At 41.4% G+C, this 22,053-nt stretch overlaps 1 protein-coding gene across 3 annotated transcripts in view; it reads right to left on the reverse strand.

Moving 5' to 3' along the window:
• Nucleotides 1-22,053, reverse strand: part of LTBP1 (latent transforming growth factor beta binding protein 1) — a 439,153-nt gene that overhangs the window by 118,533 nt on the left and 298,567 nt on the right. For all 3 annotated transcript variants that reach the window (XM_073672632.1, XM_073672633.1, XM_073672634.1), the window contains 3 exons: nt 20,882-20,953; nt 16,306-16,428; nt 391-558 (listed from right to left, as the gene is read on the reverse strand). In XM_073672632.1, the coding sequence (XP_073528733.1) occupies nt 391-558; nt 16,306-16,428; nt 20,882-20,953 (363 nt within the window). The remainder of the gene's footprint in view (nt 1-390; nt 559-16,305; nt 16,429-20,881; nt 20,954-22,053) is intronic.

Genomic DNA, 22,053 nt, shown 5'->3' on the forward strand with positions numbered 1-22,053 from the left:
TGAGTGGAGTAGCGCAAACTTGACCTCTACTCCATTTATTGCCTATGGGACCGCTGGGGAAAGCCGAGCACAGTGTTCGGCTATTTCCAACAGTCTCATAGACAATGAAAGAATCAGAGGATGAACATGGTCACCTCCACTCCATTCATGATGCGTGTGCAGAGCTCTGCTTCACAGCGCTGTTCTTGGGGTCCAAGCGGCTGCACCGCCAGTGATCAGTAAGTAAGCTATCACCTATCCTTTAGATGGGAGACAAAATATAATTTTTAAGATGCCCAACTACTGCAATTGCTAAAGTTTGCAGACCACTGCTCTAGAAACTGCCAATTGGTACATGGTGTGACCTATAAAATTACTGTACCAATATTACCAATATTCAGTTATACTCACGGGTTCCAAGTACGGGACACTTTTCGCAGCTGGGCCCCCAGGCTTTGCCTACACTGCAGCAGCAGAGCTGTCTGGTGAGCTGCACAGACAGTGGATGCATGCACTGCTTCCCAGTACTGACTAGACGGTAGCATGGACCTTTCTCTTCAGACATTAAAAGATTTTCAGCTGAAGAAAAAAAAATAATTTTCATTAATACACAAAAATAAAATGAAGACATCAGCTTTAGAAACTAAAATCAAAAACAAATTTTCTGCACTTAAAACTTTATCCTATACTAACAGGAGATGTATAGCCGGATCCTAGTTTATACAATCTTCATATACCAGACAGTGATGTGGTCCACCCAGTCCATGCATCTAATGAAGTTGTGTCATCCTGGGGTGGACTTAAAATATAAAGAAGGACATAGGTAAAGTGATCTGAGGAGCATGTGACTCCACTCTCTCAACAATGGGTGAATAAATTCAACCCCCTAAAATTAGTACCTGGTAACGCCCCGTCCACCATAGTGGGAGCCATATTTTGTAGCAGTGCTTCACTATGGCTAATAGACGTGGGTCCTTTCCTTTATGCATTCATTTGTCTTCATAGGGTTATTGGGCAGGGGCTTCCCAAGGAAGACAATCTCTTATGACTTGTTAGCAAATCATTGCCAGTTAATTAACTTTTTTCTCGGAGTTTCCAGAGGGCATATAAGTAAAGGCATGCCAGTGTAATTAGATTAATATTTTTTTCCAAATTGGAAAATACCAGGGCTGATATCCAGGTAAACAAATTATAAATACGAGTGTTATAAACGTGGTAAAAAGTCCAAATTGGTTTGTTTTGACGACAGTCAGTGCAAGTCTTCGAAATGTGGACTAAGGCCAGTTTTCTTCGGGAATGTCTTCTACGCCATAATCATTTATGTGTAGATAGGAAAATAAATGACATCGTTCTCTCTACTTGTTTATTGGCTTGGTATCAGCTGCCTATTAACTGGTAATATTTTACCTTCCTTCTCATCTGCCAGATCATTTAATTTCTCAGGAAACTATTTAAAATATGATCCAGGAAAGCCAAGAGAGTCTACAGCACATCATTCTGCTCATGGTCAGTGAGTGATCAGCTTGGCATAGGGCTCCAAGAGAGAGGGCAAGGGCAAATTGCCAGTCTCACTTCATGAAACAGAAAAGTGTGGCTGAAACCTGTCTGGCCTTATTACATTGTAAAAGTCATCCGTCTGATCCAACTTCTTGTGGAAATGAAGAAAGACTAAATAAACATATGGTTTTAGCGCACCTATAAAATATGCTTAAATGCAGATTTACTGTATTAACAAAGTAAATATCTTGTTCTATTTTTTTTGTTTCTGTTGTATCATCCTAAACCATCTCTAAAGCCCTGAAGAAACACTATAGTCCGCCAGTATGAACAATAGTGAATGGTAAAAGATGTATATATAAAATATCAGTACTATTTAATGAGACAAATGCCTGGTTTATATTAAAATAATTTAGGTAAGAGACCATCAAAGGAATAAGAGCTGATCTGCAGCTATGGCCAGTGAACAGTGTGTGTAACAGATGATTAGCATGGGTGCCAGACTTTCTCCAATATGATACTATTGACCATCCTCACCTAAAAGTTTTGCACTTCTATAGGATGTGCGTTGCATTATCTATTGCTGAATGTAGAATGATTTAAATGAGAATTCATCAGTGAGCTATAAAGCCTGGAAAATGTATAATTCTCCTGGCCGTGTAAATATTAGGCTACATCAGATTTTCCCAACATCCAGTCCTCATGGCCCCAACACATCACGTTTTCAGGATTTCCTTATTGTTGCACAGATGATGGATTTTTTTCCAAGGCATTAGAAATTGCCAAAGGTACTTTCACCTGTGCAATACTAAGCAAGTCCTGAATACATGATGTGTTGGGGGGCAATCAGGTCAAGAGTTTGGGAAACACTGGGTTATATTCACACATCCATATGAAATGTCCATGTGGTGTCCACATATTTCTCACACAGCACCCAGACCCATAAAGTTTCATGTATCTTTACAAACGTCCATGAAAATCATGTATCCGAGTCTGAGATCCGTAAGTCTGTCAGATTCGCATTCATATTCTAGCATCAGACTCAGCCATACAAGACAATGGGGATCCATGAAACAGATGCAAATCAGACTGCTTACAATTTGCTTCTGGTTTGCTTTTGTGTCTCACGGATTTGTTACTTATTGATCAATTTGAATATAATTTGAATTAAAAAATACCTTCCAGAGGTCTTTTTATAAAGAGATTTTTTCGAGGAAAAAAAAAAGAATGAGAAATAAATAGATGCCACGTGGATGCAACTACACTGTGTTCAGAATTATTAGGCAAATGAGTATTTTGATCACATGATACTTTTTATACATGTTGTCCTACTCCAAGCTGCATAGGCTTGAGAGCCAACTACCAATTAAGTAAATCTGGTGATGTGCATCTCTGTAATGAGGAGGGGTGTTGACTAATGATATCTACACCCTATATAAGGTGTTCTTAATTATTAGGCAACTTCCTTTCCTTTGGCAAAATGGGTCAGAAGAGAGATTTGACGGGCTCTGAAAAGTCCAAAATTGTGAGATGTCTTGCAGAGGGATGCAGCAGTCTTGAAATTTCCAAACTTTTGAAGCGTGATCACCAAACAATCAAGCGTTTCATGGCAAATAGCCAACAGGGTCGCAAGAAGCGTGTTGGCCAAAAAAGGCGCAAAATAACTGCCCATGAATTGAGGAAAATCAAGCGTGAAGCTGCCAAGATGCCATTCGCCACCAGTTTTGCCATATTTCAGAGCTGCAACGTTACTGGAGTATCAAAAAGCACAAGGTGTGCGATACTCAGGGACATGGCCAAGGTAAGGAAGGCTGAAAAACGACCACCTTTGAACAAGAAACATAAGATAAAACGTCAAGAATGGGCCAAGAAATATCTTAAGACTGATTTTTCAAAGGTCTTATGGACTGATGAAATGAGAGTGACTCTTGATGGGCCAGATGGATGGGCCAGAGGCTGGATCAGTAAAGGGAAGAGAGCTCCACTACGACTCAGACGCCAGCAAGGTGGAGGTGGGGTACTGGTATGGGCTGGTATCATCAAAGATGAACTTGTGGGACCTTTTTGGGTTGAGGATGGAGTGAAGCTCAACTCCCAGACCTACTGCCAGTTTCTGGAAGACAACTTCTTCAAGCAGTGGTACAGGAAGAAGTTGGTATCATTCAAGAAAAACATGATTTTCATGCAGGACAATGCTCCATCACATGCATCCAACTACTTCACAGAGTGGCTGGCCAGTAAGGGTCTAAAAGAAGAAAAAATAATGACATGGCCCCCTTGTTCACCTGATCTGAACCCCATAGAGAACCTGTGGTCCATCATAAAATGTGAGATCTACAGGGAGGGAAAACAGTACACCTCTCAGAACAGCGTCTGGGACGCTGTGGTGGCTGCTGCACGCAATGTTGATCGAAAACAGATCAAGCAACTGACAGAATCTATGGATGGAAGGCTGTTGAGTGTCATCATAAAGAAAGGTGGCTATATTGATCACTATTTTTTTGTTTTTTGCTTTAGCATGTCAGAAATGTTTATGTCTAAATTTTGTGCACTGATATTGGTTTACCTGGTGAAAATAAACAAGTGAGATGGAATTATATTTGGTTTTTATTAAGTTGCCTAATAATTCTGCACAGTAATAGTTACCTGCTCAAACAGATATCCTCCTAAGATAGCAAAATCTAAAAAAAACCCACTCCAACTTCCAAAAATATTAAGCTTGGATATTTCTGAGTCTTTTGGGTTGATTGAGAACATAGTTGTTGATCAATAATAAAAATAATCCTCTAAAATACAACTTTCCTAATAATTCTGCACCCAGTGTAGGAAGATAACTGAGAAAAAAATGGACCTTTTTTCACGAGATGGGAAAATTCACACAGATGTGGGAATATAGCCTCATCTTCCTTCTTCTGAGCTGATTTATGACCACTTGAAAGTTGAGCTGAACGCTTTGGTTATAAATCAGCCAAGAGAAGCTCAGAAAAAAAGTTAAGAGTTACAAATTCTCACAGAATAAGGTCACTGACAGATTCTCAGTTGTAGGGGTATTCCGGTGGCAAGAAAATATTACCTATCCATGAGATCAGTGAGGTCCAACCACTAAAACTCCCACCAATTGCCAGATCAGGACACTTTTGTCCCCGTCTGAATGGAGTGGCAGTGTGCATACTGGAGTGCTGCTCCTGCTCCATTCATTCTCTAAGGCAGAGGTCCCCAACCGCCGGTCCGCGGACCAGGACCGGGCCGTTGGGGTTTTTCAGCCGGTCCGCGGGGAGAGGGGGCCCCTCCAGCCTCCAGCAGGGCCGCCATCAGGGCATGACTGCCCTGACTCCAGTATGGGGCCCGGCCGGTAGGAGCCCCCTCGGAGCCCCCCTCTTGTGCGTCTCTCTCCTCATGGGGCCCCCGGCCGCATGCTAAGCGCCGGGTCCGGGACATCTTAGCGCTGCGCTGCTGCGGCAGCACCTTCATGATTCCCCTGACTTCCGGTCATGTGACGGCGCCGTCACATGGCCGGAAGTCAGGAGAACCTGGTGTCAGCGATTTGGACGAGTGCCAGGATTCTGCAGGGATCGCATGGGGGTAAGTATAACAAGTTTTATTTTTTTTTAAATACAATTAACTAGGAGTGGGGGGAATGGGAGATGCACATGGGGGGAGGGGAGAGATGAGAGATGCACATGGGGGAGGGGAGAGATGAGAGATCCACATGGGGGGGAGGGGAGAGATGAGAGATGCACATGGGGGAGGGGAGAGATGAGAGATCCACATGGGGGGGAGGGGAGAGATGAGAGATGCACATGGGGGAGGGGAGAGATGAGAGATCCACATGGGGGGGAGGGGAGAGATGAGAGATGCACATGGGGGGGAGGGGAGAGATGAGAGATGCACATGGGGGGGAGGGGAGAGATGAGAGATGCACATGGGAGGGAGGGGAGAGATGAGAGATGCACATGGGGGGAGGGGAGAGATGAGAGATCCACATGGGGGGGAGGGGAGAGATGAGAGATGCACATGGGGGGGAGGGGAGAGATGAGAGATGCACATGGGAGGGAGGGGAGAGATGAGAGATGCACATGGGGGGAGGGGAGAGATGAGAGATGCACATGGGAGGGAGGGGAGAGATGAGAGATGCACGGGGGGTGGATGAGAGATGCACGGGGGGTGGATGAGAGATGCACGGGGGGTGGATGAGAGATGCACGGGGGGTGGATGAGAGATGCACGGGGGGTGGATGAGAGATGCACGGGGGGTGGATGAGAGATGCACGGGGGGGGGTGAGAGATGCACGGGGGGTGGATGAGAGATGCACGGGGGGGGATGAGAGATGCACGGAGGGGGATGAGAGATGCACGGGGGTGAGCTGCACATGAGGGGGTGAGAGATGCACATGGGGGGGTTATGTTTACATAACTTTGTTGCCTTATGAAGGGCGGGGGGGGCCCCCAAAAATTTCTTGCACAGGGGCCCACTACAGTCTGTGTCCGCCCCTGGGATGAAGTAAATGCAGCTGAACAGCAGCTGTCAGGACAGCTGCCCTGTCCTGCTGCAGGGCGTGATGGGGCCTCAGTGATGCGGCTCCTGGCACAGCACATTATGTGGGGCTCCTGGCATAGCTCCTGGCGGGGACCTGGTCTACACTATATGATAAGTATGCACTAAACTCCAAATCCCTCCATTACCCCGCCCCCATATGACCAAAGCCCCGCCCACCCCATCCCCTCCTTGCTGGGCCATGGAAAAATGATCTTGCTTCAAGCCGGTCCCTGGTGCAAAAAAGGTTGGGGACCACTGCTCTAAGGGACTGCCAGAAAAAGCTGAGCGTTGTGTTAATCTGTAAAGGAGCAGATCGGCAGTGACAGGAGCGGCCACAAAACAATGTAACAGAGCTGTTGTATCCCAGTTTGGATATGGTTTTCTCCAGATGCTGCTTGAGCCGATCAGTATGAGTAACAGGTGTTGTACCCACACCCATTCATGATCTGTAGGATTGATCACCAATATTCTCATTGCGGAAAACTGCTTTAAGCAGAAAAATTATCCACTTTAAAAAAAAATTAATATAGCTACTTTTCTTCATTCCACGTTGTATTTTTCCCAAGGCTTTGCTTGTATAGATAATGTAATCCATTGCTATCGTAGAAGACTATATTTCTTTCAAGCATACATTTCGCCTAAATTTTACTACATGTTGAAATTATTTGCAATAAGCCAATGTAACGAAACATCCGAATGGAAAGGTAAAAGCTAGTCAAGCTCCAGAGCTCTGTACACTGATCTATACCCGCTTCCAGCAGCTAATTATGTGACCCCTGTCTAGGTTCAGCAAAAGATTTATTTCAGCATAACAGATGTCTCAGGCGTGAACTTTTGTGTTGGTGATATAACCCACCTAAATAACTTCTCCTCACACCATTAATCATGTGCCACCATACCAGGAAAAATGTCCTTAGTTTAGTAGGCTTCTGTGTGTCATCAGTATTGAGCCACGTAAAGACCAATTTCTCTAGGGATGAGTCTACCACCATGTTACTTTGTTATTGCATCTGGTTACACAGATGCTACTTAGCAAGCCAATATTAACAACTAAAAGTTAATAAACTAATTACTAGTTGTAGCAATGTGATATTTATAAGATGCAAACTATACCTAAAATGGAGAGGAAATGCCACTCCTGTACTATCACTGAATTTAGCAGGGTTTCCAGCTGTGTGCTGGTCACTTCTTAGAAAGACTTAAGCTATAAGGGTGTACGTCTAGTGTACTATATACAAAGCATATATAAGCAGGGCCACCATCAGGGCATTGCGGCCCTTACTACAGTGAACAGAAGGAAAAAGGGGGGGTCCGGCCAGCCCGGGCCCCATGCTCCCGGCCAGCCCGGGCCACCCCTCTCTTTGCCTCTACTCACCGGCCTCAGGGAGTCAGGGGCAACAGTTCAGAGCATAATGCACCTGGCGGCCGGAAATGAGTGCTATACTTTTAAACCGCCACAGGGTGCATCATGGTCCCGACACCCGTCACGTGACACGCTGATCGCTCACTTTCATTTCGGAGCAGAGCAGAATGCGTGCCACACGTGCATTGGGGCCGCCTGGGACAGACAGGCAGACTTCGGCAGCGGCAGCGGGAGGTAAGCAGACAGTGTGTGTGTCAGTGTATGTGTCAAGGAGGAGGCTGCAGCAGCAGCGAGCAGTGTATGAGGACTGGGGGAGGCTGCTGAGGGGTTTCTGGCCCTATGAGAGGGGTTTCCGGCTGCAGAGTTGGGGTGAAGCCTGGGTGGAGTCACAAGGGGGCCCAAAATTTTACCATTATGGGGCCCCGAGATTCCTAGTGGCAACCCTGCATATAAATAAACCTGTACAGTTAAGAAGCAATAAAGAAGTCACTCTGTATAACAACCATATTTCTATTATACAATGTTTCCAGTTTTCTGAATGCAGCCAACAGTATAATCAATACTTTTATTTCTGGTTCTCCTGGCTACGTCCCTGGATATGTTTAAAGAAAAGTAATCATCAGAAACTGACCTATTATTTAAGTCAGATTTTTGTATTAAATTTATTTTTTACCAAGTGAGGCTGTTTAAGGCTATGCGCCCACGATGCAGAAATGCTCCGGATTTTTCCTGAGAATTTCTACATCTCCCTGGCATGCGGATTGTACATACGTTTTTTCTGCCAGGGACAAGCGTTTGTCAACCATTTTTAGCATTTTTAGCGATTTTAGCATCACTTGAAAAAGTGCTTGAAAGTTAGTCACACAATATAAATCCATGCAACCGGCATGGATTTATATTGTGTGACCAACATAATGTTAAAAAAAAAGAATTAGAAGGTAAAAAAATAAAAAATAACCTTATACTCACCTTTCCAGCGGCCTTGGTCTGCTCCTGGCGTCGCTGCTGGCTCCGTGGCGGGTACTGGTAATGTAAAAGGACCTTCCATGACGTCAGCGGTCATGTGACAGGTCATGCGACCACCGATGTCAGCGGTCGTGTGACCTGTCACATGACCGCTGACGTCATATGTAAGGTCCTTTTACATTACCAGTACCCGCCACGGAGCCAGCAGCGACGCCAGGAGCAGACTGGGGGCCATCAGAAGGTGAGTATAAGGTTATTTTTTATTTTAATTCTTTTTCTTTTACAGGTACTATGGTACCCGGGTCTGAAGGAGAGTCTCCTCTTCTCCAAACCAGGGTACCATCCGCGCATTGAATCGCATAATATCCGCATGTGCACGTGTAGTCATGCGGATATTATGCTGTCCAATGCAAGTCAATGGCGGCTAAAATGCCGCGATTCTGCAAAATAATTGGTAGTGCTGCAGATTTTTCCGCAATGATAATCCGCAGCAGAAATCTCCGCAGCATGTGCACAGCACATGCGGATTATCATTGGGAAACATGGCAGACAACTTAACATGCGTTTTTAATGCATTTTTGCGGCGGGAATGGTGCCACAAAAACGTATTAAATCCACATTGTGGGCACACAGCCTTAGACTCTAACTTCTTTCATAGAATTATGGAAATCACAGGATGAATAGCCATGTTAATGATATGCAAATGATGAAAGTATGGAAACAAAATTTTCAAAACATCTCGATTTATTCAGTTTTAAGTATGAGCACCACATGCAGAAATACACACACTTACACACCTTGGCTGCTATCAATGAGGTTATTAATGGTTGTCTGAAGAATGTTCTGCCGCTGAATGAACGTGAGCACGTAAATTATCAACCTTTGCAAATGACAACTAATGATGTCCCAGATGTTTTTGATGGAAGTCAAGTTCACAGATGATGCAGGCCATGATAGCATGTTTAGACCACATACGCTGCTCACAGTAATATGAGCAACATGCGGACTGCCGCTGTCATGTTAAAAGAGCGAGATGAAAAAAGTCTATGGCTAAGTGCCCATGATGCAGAAATGCTGCAGATTTTTTTTGCATCTCCCTGGCAGGAAAAATGCATGCGGATTTTACATGCGTTTTTCCTGCCAGGTAGAAGCGTTTGTCAAGCATTTTTTCATGCATTTCTGCATGCGGGTTATCAAGCGCTTTTCCAAGCGATTTTAGCATCACTTGAAAAGTGCTTGACAACTTGGTCACACAATATAAATCCATGCAACCTGCATGGATTTATATAGTGTGACCAAGTGAGTTAAAAAAAAAGAATAAGAACGGTAAAAAATTAAAAAAAACACAGTATACTCACCTTCTGATGCGTCCGGTCTCTTGTACGGCTCGCGGTGGTGTCAGATCACGTGACCGCCGATGTCAGCGGTCGCGTGACCTGTCACATGACTAAATGACGTCATGGAAGGTCCTTTTACATCATCGCGGGGAGCCAGGACGCACCATGGAGGAGACCGGGGGACATCGGAAGGTGAGTATAATGTATATATTTTTTTTTTAATTCTTTTTTTTTACAGGTACTATGGTACCTGGGTCTGGAGGAGAGTCTTCTCTTCTCCAGACCCAGGTACCATCCGCACATTGAATCGCTTAATATCCGCATGTGCACATGTAGTCATGCGGATATTTAGCGATTCAATGCAAGTCAATGGTGGCAAAAACGCTGCGCTTCCGCAAAATAATTGGAAGTGCTGCGGATTTTTCCGCAATGATAATCCACAGCGGAAATTTCCGCAGCATGTGCACAGCACATGCGGATTATCACTGGGGACTATGGGGCACGTATTATTAAGAGTTTTTAAGCGTTTTCGCTGCGGAAATTCCGCTGCAAAAACGCTTGAAAAACACATAGTGTGCACGCAGCCTAAAAATTACAAATGGTCCTTAAAGGGAATCTGTCAGTAGGATCAACCCTCCTAAGTCGTCTATATGGGAATGTAGGTCATAGGAAGCTGAATAAAATGATACCCTGATAGCTGCGATCCGATGTCTTATTCCAGAGAAATCCACATTTTTCTTATATGTAAATGACCTCTTCCAGGCTTTAGGTTGGATGTTGTCTGGATGTTATCTGGAAGATAGCTCTGCCTCCAGACATTATTTTATATAAAAGGCGCAGTTACCAGTGTGAGTCAAGTAACTAACACAGAACAGGAGAAATGAAAATTGTGACCTCTGCTGTATTGCAACAATATTACAACCCTGTCTACCTGTGAAATGGAAGCAGAAGTTGAGAGGAGCCTGCAGATGTGTCAGGTATAATCGCACACAGCTCTGCAGTGAGATCAGGAGAGCAGAGAGTGGCCATTACACATCACACTGGTAACTCCCCCTTCATATAAAATAATCTCTGAAGGCAGAGTTATCTTCCAGGAGTTGTCCTACCAAGAGCCTAGAAGAGGTCATTTATATAAAGTGATAAAAGATGATTTCTCAGCAACAAGGCATCTGATATGAGGCATACAGGTATCACGATCCTCAGCAGTCTATAACCTGTATGCCCAGATTAATAGTTTACATAGGTCACATGTGGTGACAGATTCCCTTTAAGACCCGGTTCCTGTGCTCTATATGCTGCACTATATTGTGCCCTTGCAACAGAGCATAGTCTATAAATGCATTATGAGGAATCACATGTGCATAGGCATAGTGATGTGCAAGATGCAAATATATGACTGTTGCCACTGACGGTGAAGAACACAAATAAGCAGCAGGTATTAGTAAGTGCACTGGTGAACACACACAGAAAAGGGCTCCTGTGCAGAAACAATATATGGGCCCTTTGCAGCCCAAAAGCTCCTAAAAATGCAAAATTGCATTTGCATTGGAGGAAAAAAAATAAATGGCTCCCTTACCTGTTGGGCCCCTGCACGGCCGCACAGGTTGCACCAATGATAGGTCCGCACCTGAGTAAGTGTGTTGTTGTGTTTATCGTGGCAAAGCAGAAAAAGTATGAAAGGGGGAGACTATATGGAGGAAGACTTAGCCCTCATTCACACATTAGTATTTTTGATCAGTATTTAATCAGTATTTTTGTGCCAAAACCAGAGATGTCTCCAAAACACAGAACAGGTGTCAATCTTTCCATTATAGCTTTTCTTTGGCTTACAAATATGGATGCAAAATACTGACATGTGAATGAGGCCTGATAGTGTGTGACATCAAGGTATAGGTGTAACAACCTATCAGTGGTACAACCTGTTGTCTACTTACATCAGAGTTAAAATATTACAAAGTATTTAAAGGTTACATCACTTACTGGGCTGCTTCCTGTAGTTTTGATAAAAACACCAATTTATCAGCAGCAGATTATGACTACAGAACTAGTAATCCTGCTGCCAGGTAGTCTACTTATTTATTTATTTTTTATTATTTAATTTACTCACTTACATATCACTAATAATTCCACAGCGCTTTACAGACATCATCATCACTGTCCCCATTGGGGATCACGATCTAATTTCCCCATTGAGGCTCACAATCTAATTGAGCCAACGTGCTGCCCAGTAGTCCTCCATATTAATAAGCTCTGTATAATCACACTCCACCACTGATTGGCAGCTTTCTGCCTATGCACAGTGCACGCAGAACGCTGCCAATCAGTGGTGTATGGGGAGTATACAGAGCTCAGCATTCATAGAACTGGTAAATCTGCAGTAAACAGAACTGTGATTTTACTAAAACTGCACCAAGCAGCCCAATAAGTGATACATCACTGAAATCAGGGTCTCTGCCCCTTCATCATGTTGCTTTCAGATGAGGTAGCAAAAGTCTGGTGACAGACTCCCTTTAAGAGAAGGCCATCAAAGATATACTATTTATTAAAGTCCCTTATACGAAAATGTTATTGTACAGAACTGCAATGCAACCTTAACCAGAATATAATGTAGCAGCTTGCCCTTCATTCAGAAGTTTGACGTCAAAAAGATATGAATTATTAAGACGAATTTGAGGCAAACATGATACATATGTTGATAGATGCAAAGGAACTAACTGTCAAGTGTACATAATATATGAATAAGAATAATGCCTTTGGGTTAGACATCTGGTAAATTAGAAAAAAACTCAAATCCATCAGACTTGCATACGTGAGTTTATTAAAATAAATCACAGTAAAAAAAATGTAATATGTGTGTAGGTTCTTAGTGTTTCATTTCTGAGGTCTATGAACACGAATGTATATGTGGAATATTTTAATTAAATATAAATACGTAATCTACAGAAACCTTTAAAGCTAACTTGAGGATAGGTGAAAATTCATCATTGATTACACAGGTCTGCAACTAAAAAGCTGTTTGATTATTTTCATATAATTTCCATGTATTTTGGTGCTTTGATAACGAAAAAAAAAATTGAAAAAAATCCTAACAGTCAGGATTTGCCACAAACCTATAGGTTCTTCTGCAAACGCTGGTGTGAATTATCGGCAGGCAGCTTATTTTCTTTCCCCATTAACATCAACAGGAACTGTGTGACTGGTGGCAGTCAGGTGGTTAGTGACATAATGAAAGGTCCTTATGCTTTCAAGAAACTTGCATTGGAATTTCATTCATCAAGCGTGTTTCCCCAAATTAGCGTTATGGCTTTGCGGAAGTGTATTAATTCGCCTGACCATTTCTGTTTCATTTGTGGTGAATATACAGTGTTGAATCAAGAGCTGAATATTACAGACTTTGTGAAAAAAGTATACTTTGCATACTTCAAACTAAAACTTGTAGATCAAGATAAAGTTTGGGCGCCTCATAAAGTGTGCAAACGGTGTGTTGAGGACCTCCGAAATTGGTTCAAGGGTAAGAATAAAGCTTTCCGTTATGGGATTCCTATGGTATGGCGAGAGCATAAGAACCATAGTGATGACTGTTACTTTTGTTCATACAATGTGAAAGGGTATAATTCCAAATGGAAGCATTCCATTTCATACCCCAATCTTCACTCAGCAATTCGTCCCATCCCCCATGGCACAGATATACCAGTACCCAAGGCCCCTTGGAAGAGATGCCTAGCTCCGATGAAGGTGGAATCATACCTGAACCAGATAACGAATCAAGTTCTAACTTTGAAGATGATACAAGACCAAAATTTTTTTCCCAGGAGGAGATGAACGATTTATTAAGAGACTTGAATCTTCCCAAAGATGCCACTGAGTTACTCGGATCAAGGCTCAAAAGCAGGAATTTATGTTACCAGGAGCGTCTTTTTCATGGTTCAGACATCATGAAAAGGAGTTCGTTCCTTACTTTGCCCAGGAAGACAAGTTGGTTTATTGCATCGATGTCGAAGGTTTGATGGGTCAATTCAAAATCCAATATGATTCAGCGCAATGGCGTCTTTTTATAGATTCTTCAAAAATAAGTCTCAAAGCAGTTTTACTCCACAATGGCGGTTTTTACACTTCCATCCCTGTAGGTCATTTCGTACACTTGAAGGAAACCTATGAAAACAAGGAATTGGTTCTTCATAAACTTAAATATGAAGACCACGGTTGGCAAGTGTGTGGGGATTTGAAGGTCTTGTGCATGCTGCTCGGGCAACAAGCTGGGTATACCAAAAACCCTTCTTTTCTGTGTCTGTGGGACAGTTGAGACCGACAAAATTACTGGACCAAGAAGAGTTGGCAGCTGAGGGTGCTCATAGTCGTTGAAAAATATGTCCTCCAAGAAACTTTGGTACCTCCCTATAAAGTTCTTCTACCACCTCTCCACATAAAATTGGGCTCGATGAAGCAATTTGTATGGGGATGGGGAATGCTTCAAATACTTGGTCACCAAGTTTCCAAGCCTCTTGGAGGCAAAATTGAAGGAAGGTGTGTTCATCGGACCAGACATCAGAAGGCTTATTATAGCTGATAAAGAGTTTGTCAGTACCATGACGGATCCTCAAAAAGAAGGGTGGATTGCATTTAAAGAAGTTGTAGAGAAATTTTTAGGCAATAAAAAAGATCCTGACTACAAAAAGATCATTGGACGAATGCTGAAAGCAATTCAATCTTTAGGTTGCCTGATGAGTTTGAAAGTGCATTTCCTCCATTCCCACCTTGACTACTTTCCTGAAAATTTGGGAGCTGTGAGTAAAGAGCAAGGTGAATGATTCCACCAGGACATTAAAGAGATGGAAAGAAGATACCAGGGAAAATGGAGCATTACAATGATGGCAGACTACTGTTAGATGCTTCAGAGAGACATTCCAGATGCTACTCACAAGCGTAAATGTACCAAGAGGCGCCTCACAGGGAAAAAAAATCTATTTTAGTGAGTGTTAGTTCAAAAATGATTTTCAGGAAAAATTTGTAATAAAAAATTTATTTTATAAGTCTATTTTCATTTATTTTGCGGTATTGCCTTATTTAACATAGTTACCTAAATTGTCAGGAAACGTGATGTCCTATGACAAAATGGAGGTCATTTTCGGATTCAGCGCACCAAAAAACATAAAGATTACATGGAATAACCAAAACAGCTCTTGAAATTTTATTTTTTGCAGACCTGTGTTATAGATTAAAAGTAGGGTCACACAGAGAGGTGCTGCAGCTATGCAAACCATGTCCTGGCAGTCAACAGCTAAATGTGTCTCTAAGGGCTCATACAGACAACCGTATTTTTGGTCCAAGTGCAATCCGACAAAGCATCGCAACTCACACGGACCAAAGTTATTCCATGGGGCCGTGCACATGTCCGATTTCGCAGAATGCATGATTTGCATCCAATATTCGAATTGCACTCGGCCATGCAAGTCGATGAGTACGTGGAAAACATCAGACTGCACTTGGATGACATTCAAGTGCGGTCCCATTTTCATGAACCTACAGAATGGAGAAGATGGAGACATTTTTTTTTTCCATCTTCACCTCATACGAGAAAATTACACACTCTGATCAAACTCTGCATAATCAGAAGGATTTTCATGGATGAGAGAAAATACAGTCGTGTCATCCTAACCTAACTGGACATAATATCCTATTTAACCTAATGAACTCCTAATTATGAGAGCAGAAGAAGCTGTGATCTGGGCTACTCCTATGCCAAGGCTGCACATTGGAGAGCTTCTAACAGCAAATTGGAACAGCAATTTTGCCACCAGTATATCTCTTTCCCTAAAGAATACTTGCTTTTCGGGGTCATTTAAAAAATTTTAAACCTGTTTTCAAACCGGTAAAATGGAAAAGGTTGTCATCATGTAAAAAAAACAAAAAGAACAAATGAATACTAAATTGACTTAGTAGCAAATATACAGCAATGCACTCTCCCGATATTTGGGGGGGGGGGGGGATTATACTGTCTTTATAATAATTAGGTAAAATATTGCCATGTTTCTCAAATTCTGTTGCCCATGTTTTAAATGAATCCTAGACTAAAAGAAGCTGAAATATAAAAAAATATGACAAATATAGATACCAACAATAGATAAGAAGGAAAGCCTACTGCATAAGGTCTTGCAAGTACTGAACCCAAGACTAACACACATATATATATATATATATATATATATATATATATATATATATATATATGTGTGTGTATATGTATATATAAATCCCCCCCCCATTAGGGTGTAACAAAAATGATGTCTATTGCTTTTACATGGGTCTGACACCCGGCACCCCTGCCGGCCGGAAGTACTTACTTATAGAGCTTGCCTGTCTACTTGTAGTGGCTGTGGCTTGTTACTACACATCCGCCTCCTATTGCTTTGAATAGGAGGCGGATGTGTAGTACCCCGCGGCGGCCACTACAAGTAGGCGGCCAAGCTCCGCAAGTAAGTACTTCCTGTCGGCGGCCGCCACCACTGATAACAGCTGATCGGTGACGGTGCCAGGTGTCGGACCCCGGCCGATTAGACATCCTAAAGATAGGGCATCAATGTAAAAGTAGTGGACAACCTCTTTAAATGTTATAATGTATCTACTTACCCACACAAGAAGAATATGTAGGATCTGGGACAAACCCTTGCTTACAAGTACATCTAAAGCTGCCCATCGTATTTAAACATTCCCCATTAGGACATACACCTTGTATGTAGCATTCATTAATATCTGTAAAATACAAAAAAATATAGACATAAGCAAACATCTCATGCAATTAAACTGGTTGTTTGCTACAGCTAAAATAAGACTGCAATGAATAAGAAACAGAACCTTGCATCTGTAACAAATTTCAATATACAGAATAATGACATCCAATGCCGGCAAATATATTTACATTGGGTAATTACATTGATAATCTGGATGTTATATCTTTTTCGATATTGTCTACCCACTAGTTTGAACAAGAAAATTGAAAGAGAGTGGAAAAAAAAACTATGAAAGCTAAAATATCCAATCTGTTTGGAAAGTAGATGGGTTTCAAACACAATACCAAGTGGTCTACCACTCCGAAGAGACAACCTGATCCCTGCCCCATGGTAGAGGCTTGGAAGGAGTTGTCAACATGGTTCTTCTGTTGCAAAATGCAATAAGGTACGCTTCTGTCAAGCAGTTAAAATGTTCACATTACTACAGGGGCATAAAAAAGATCTTTTGTAGGAAAAAGATACCAAATATTCTGGACTGTCAGAGAAGAGTATAGAAAAGTTAAAATGTATGGCCAACATAAAACAAAACACTAACAAAAACATACAACAAATTAGTTTTATTTAATTTTTAAAGGGGTCGGTGGTCACTTTTTAAGAATATTTGTGAAAATCCCCTTAGCCAGTGTCAAACAATAATCTGTAAAACTCTTCATACTTGCTAGAATGTCTCCAACTATCTATGTATGGGAAGTGTAAGCAGTGTAGCGTCATGATCACCCTCTACATAGAAAGCAAGATGGCAGCATTCACGAGTTACTAAGTGGCCGCCATTGTCTCTGGACACATCCTGTTCTGTTCATGTATTGAACAGTACCTGAAGACGCAGATACCAGCAGCAGAATCTTCTGTATCTGAACCAGTTCTGACTTCACAGAAAAGGATGCCTCCAGGAATGGCTGAGATGGCTCTTTGTAGCTTTCTAGCTAATTAATGTAGATCCCAAATAACAAACACCTTCTATAAACTCAAAATACCCTAATAGACTACTGTCTTTCAAAACAGGTTTTCTAAATAGGACAGGACGTAAGACTTTCTAACTTAAAATAGGGTTTTAGACAGTACTTCATTTCTAAGATCTAAGACGAGTCTGGAGATCTTGTAGATCTTAGTGCATGGAGGGGACAGTCTCTTTCAGCTCAACTTTCAAAAATCCAGTTCTAAGTGCTGAGATCCATTTATAATGGTAAACTTTCATGACACCACTGATCGAAGAAAATTATAAAATCTCTATCGCATATGTGGCCATATCCTAAATTTTCCTTTTTTTCCCTTTATTTTAACTATCCGCATCAATAATACGAAAGGGAAATGGAACAAATGTATCACATGACAGAGCAGAGTCAGCTCATTTTTCTTCTACATGCTTTGGAAAATCTCAAATTGATCTAAATAAATCACATTACAAACTGACAAGATGAATAATAAATTATTATGAGTAGTCGCAAAGCTTTTAAAGATGCCATAAGAACGGAGATAAACGTTTGCCATCAAATATGACTCTTCGTTTTTACTGTTGGTAATTGATCTGCTATTCAGTCATCCAAAATGCTGACTATAAGGATGCACAGAGGACGACACTTGCAGTAGGCTTGGACTGGCTCACGGGAGAACAGGTGAATTCCCCGGTGGGCCACTGTGCAGTAGTTAGCATTATACACTTGATTCACTATGGACAACGGCATCATCTCATTATTCATTTAACAAACTACCTAGTTTATGATTAATCAGAAGCAGAGGTAAATTTTTGAGCAATGTTAATGTAATGAATGCAGCTAAACAGTGAACGCCCAGAGTCAATTTTATTGGTGGGCCCTTGGCACCACAGTTCAACTTATAGGAATAGTTTGGAAAAATATACTTATATCTAGATAGACAGAAGGATAGATTGATTTGTTAAGATGATCACAGTTTGTTCAGTTGATTACGCAAACTTCCATATACAAACCTCTGCACAAACAATAACTAAAAAAGTCCTGAATATGTCCAAAAAAGGTGAATTAATTTCTTAATATATATCGCAAGAAGGCACATGCTGCTTATGCGGAAACCGTAATAATTTTGATAGCACAATATCCTTTTCCTATAAACCATAATTTACTCATCTACAGTATTACCAGCAGTGTTAATCTGCGAGTAGTAATGAATAAAATATTAGCACAACATGCATGTAATAGCATGAAGCCATGAGTGTCTAATGAATAACTACTTTCAGGATTTACAGGAGCCAGAACACACAGAGAAAACATGTTAAAACTGAACACAGCCGTATCATTGAAAGTTCATAAAATCAGCATTGTGGGGAGAAGCTTTCTATTAAGAGATATTAGAAGCATTTATCAAAAGGCTACATGAATTTTCATATGCGGCCATAAAGGTTTATTTCTCCTGTAGGAAAGAAAAGGGGTTTTTTTCACCTACGGAAGAGATAAGAGAATGAAATCAGCGACAGTCTTCTAGAAAAAAAAAACATGTATATTGTATAGCTGGATAAAAGAGAATTAAAAAAAAGCACTAATTGTTTCAACAAAATGCAATTAGTTTAGTTTATAAAATAGGGAATTATATTCTCATCAATATTTGATCAACGGAGGTCCAACTATGCTATCAATTGTTTGTGCAAGCACCACACCCTCTTCAATGTAAGGGCGCAGATGGCTGTATAAATCGAACCGAGATCAGACTGCAATGCTTGGACTGGAAGCGGCTCTCCCGACTCGAGAGTGACAGCTGCATAGACATAAATGAAGCTGTCACCCTCGAGTAGGGAAAGCCGCCGGTCAGTCCGTGCTTTGCAGTCCGATCTATACGGCCGTCTGACTGCGCCCTTAATCTGAGCTTGCAGACTGGTTTGTACTTAGATATCAGCTTGCTTTCCTTTTATCTTGATTTTTTTCTTATTTTGGGTTGACATTTTTGGGACTTTGGAACCAATTGCAAGTATTTTGTAGAGTTATGGTTCAAAGTTACTATTTTTGAACGACAATTGGGTGTCTCAGAACACATTTAGTTTTTAACTTGATAGACCACTGTAGTACAAGTACTTGGGAAATCCTGCACTGTCCCTATAAAACATACGTGAGTATGGGAATCTAAAACAAAGAAGATCTCTAGGAAAATATACCAAGAATTTTTCACTGTCACTTCTTATTTAGTTAAGACTCTATATATCAACAGCCAAGAAGTAACTCTAAAGCCGGCCATACACATTAGATGTCTGTCAGGCGAATAATGCTTCACCCGATCGTTCCACTGACAGCCATCTTGGCCGTCAGTCCCATACATGAGTCCTCATTCCAATATATTTACCGGCTGCTTATCTGCATAAGAACAAAGCGATTAGCAGTCCGAAAACGGACATGACTGATCAGTATCTTATCCTACAATCAGTTTGCCAGGGGTCTTTGGAAATAAAGCACAAGTCCGAAATGTCTTGAATGTAGGGTTGTTTCATTAAAACAATGACAATGTATAACAGTATAACATATATATCAAATAAACTACTAAATCTAATATTTTCCTCTATGCACACTGATAAAAGGAGAGAAAATACTACCAACAATAAGAAAGTAAAATTGAATTAATTTAATTAGTATTAGTATGGGTATGTTCAAACAAATGTATTTTCGGTCCATGTGCAGTCCATAAAACAAAACACATTTCACATATAAAGCACACTGGACAATGTAAGTGAATGGGTATGTTCACATGCATGAATTCAAACAGGGCCAACCGTCTGTGTGAAAAAAAATTGCAGCATGCGCTAGTCTGATCGGTATTTTGGATGAGACTTACTTCTATAGTTCAATTAAAGAGCAAAAAACAACAACAAATGGATGTTTTTAAAGGGAACTTGTCATGTCAAAAAACGCTATTATCTGCATATATGGGGTTATCTGTAGTTAATAGCTTTCTGAAGCCGTCCAGCTGTCGGAATGAGAGCCCCCCTGCCGGGAGGAAATGAGCTTCATTCCTCTCGGCAGCCTCTAGCTTTCAGTCATAGAGGCGCGGCTTCAGTCACAGCTCAGTAAACAGTGAGCTGCAGCTGTAACCGCGCCCCGGCACTGACTGACAGCCGGCTCAGTAGTGCATCAGTACAGAGGGTTTTTTTAGGGATGAAAAACAGATGATTTGCATTCGTACTGTCATTTGTGTGTCATCCATGTGGCATCTGTGTGTCTATAATTTACGTCTGTGTGACATCCGTGTGACATCCATTTTTATACATCCATATTTTAAAATGTACATTATCAAAAACAATTTCCTAGGTTAATAATGGAAATACTTGCAACAGAAAACTGCAGGTAAAGTGAAAAGCAATAAAAAGAATAACACCTCATTACACAAGTTTATTAAACAACCCTCTTAGGTCTCTTATTGCAATGCTACCCTATAATGGAATAGTCTTCATCACATACCTTGGCAGAATGTAGCATTGATACGCTTGTATCCTTGAGGACACTCCATATATTGGGAATATGAAGAGTGAGCTGTAAGGAAAGAATATCAGTAATAAGAAGACCTCCAATAAATACATTTATTATACTGATAATGTGCAGGATTTTTTAAAAAAAGGAAAAAAAAACATAAATGACAACTTCTAATATCCTTACTCTAACTAGTTGGACATTTAATTAATTTCTGCATATTCTAAAAAGGACACATTTTGCCATTCACAATTATTCAAGGGCTACGTTATACTGATACAAACCCTGCAGGGGAGTATTGCGTACAGAGACTGCTGCAGCTCGTACCAAGCAGACATTCACAGTAGCAGACTACAATACTTCTCTTGCTGCACTGCCCTGGATTACAATTCTCAACAACCTTTGTTCCTCTTTACATCCTGGTAGAGATGTTGTAGTAGAGGAAGAGGATAATTGGCTAGGACTGTGACATTAGAGTGCACTAACGGATCCTGTAAACGCACTAACACCTGCTGCAACGGGACCGCATCATTGAACTGTGCTGATTGCATTGCAGATGCCATCTCAGATTATGTTACCTGCCCTTAGTTAGAGGTGTGTGTGCTGGTTGTCACGTTGTCACTGAGAGTGAGTGTCATCATCATCATCATCATCAACTGCAAGCAATCCATTGTCTGCATAGCCAGATTGAATATCACCCTAGGGACTATTCCATGCTCTCTCACCCCTAGGAATGATCATTTCCTGGCCTTTTACACCACTAAGGCTATTTTCCCACATGTTGTCTTTTTACGTCAGAAATCTGCAGCAAAACTGATCTCTGGGACGAAATCAGCTGCGTCAAAAAAGTAGGTTTTGCTGCATTTTTCGATGCGCTTTTGATGCATTTTTTCACTGTTCTTCTGTCTCTATTTATGCATGTACATAAAGTTATATGAAAAAAAGAACCCTGTTCTATTTTGCCATCAAAAACGCTGAAAAAAATCATCTGAATTTTTTTCAGCGTTTTTTTCCCCACCCATTACTTCCTATGGGTGAAAAAAAGCTGAAATAAGTGACATGCTCTATTTTCCAAAAACCCAACCAAGGCACAAAATAAGCAGAAAAAAAAAATCAAGATGTGTGAACAGAGAATTCGGGTTTCTCATAGACTTTGCTGGTAC

The sequence above is a fragment of the Phyllobates terribilis genome, unplaced genomic scaffold (assembly GCF_046119375.1).
Source record: "Phyllobates terribilis strain yellow unplaced genomic scaffold, ASM4611937v1 Scaffold_3__8_contigs__length_932513732, whole genome shotgun sequence".
Taxonomy (NCBI): Eukaryota; Metazoa; Chordata; class Amphibia; order Anura; family Dendrobatidae; genus Phyllobates; species Phyllobates terribilis.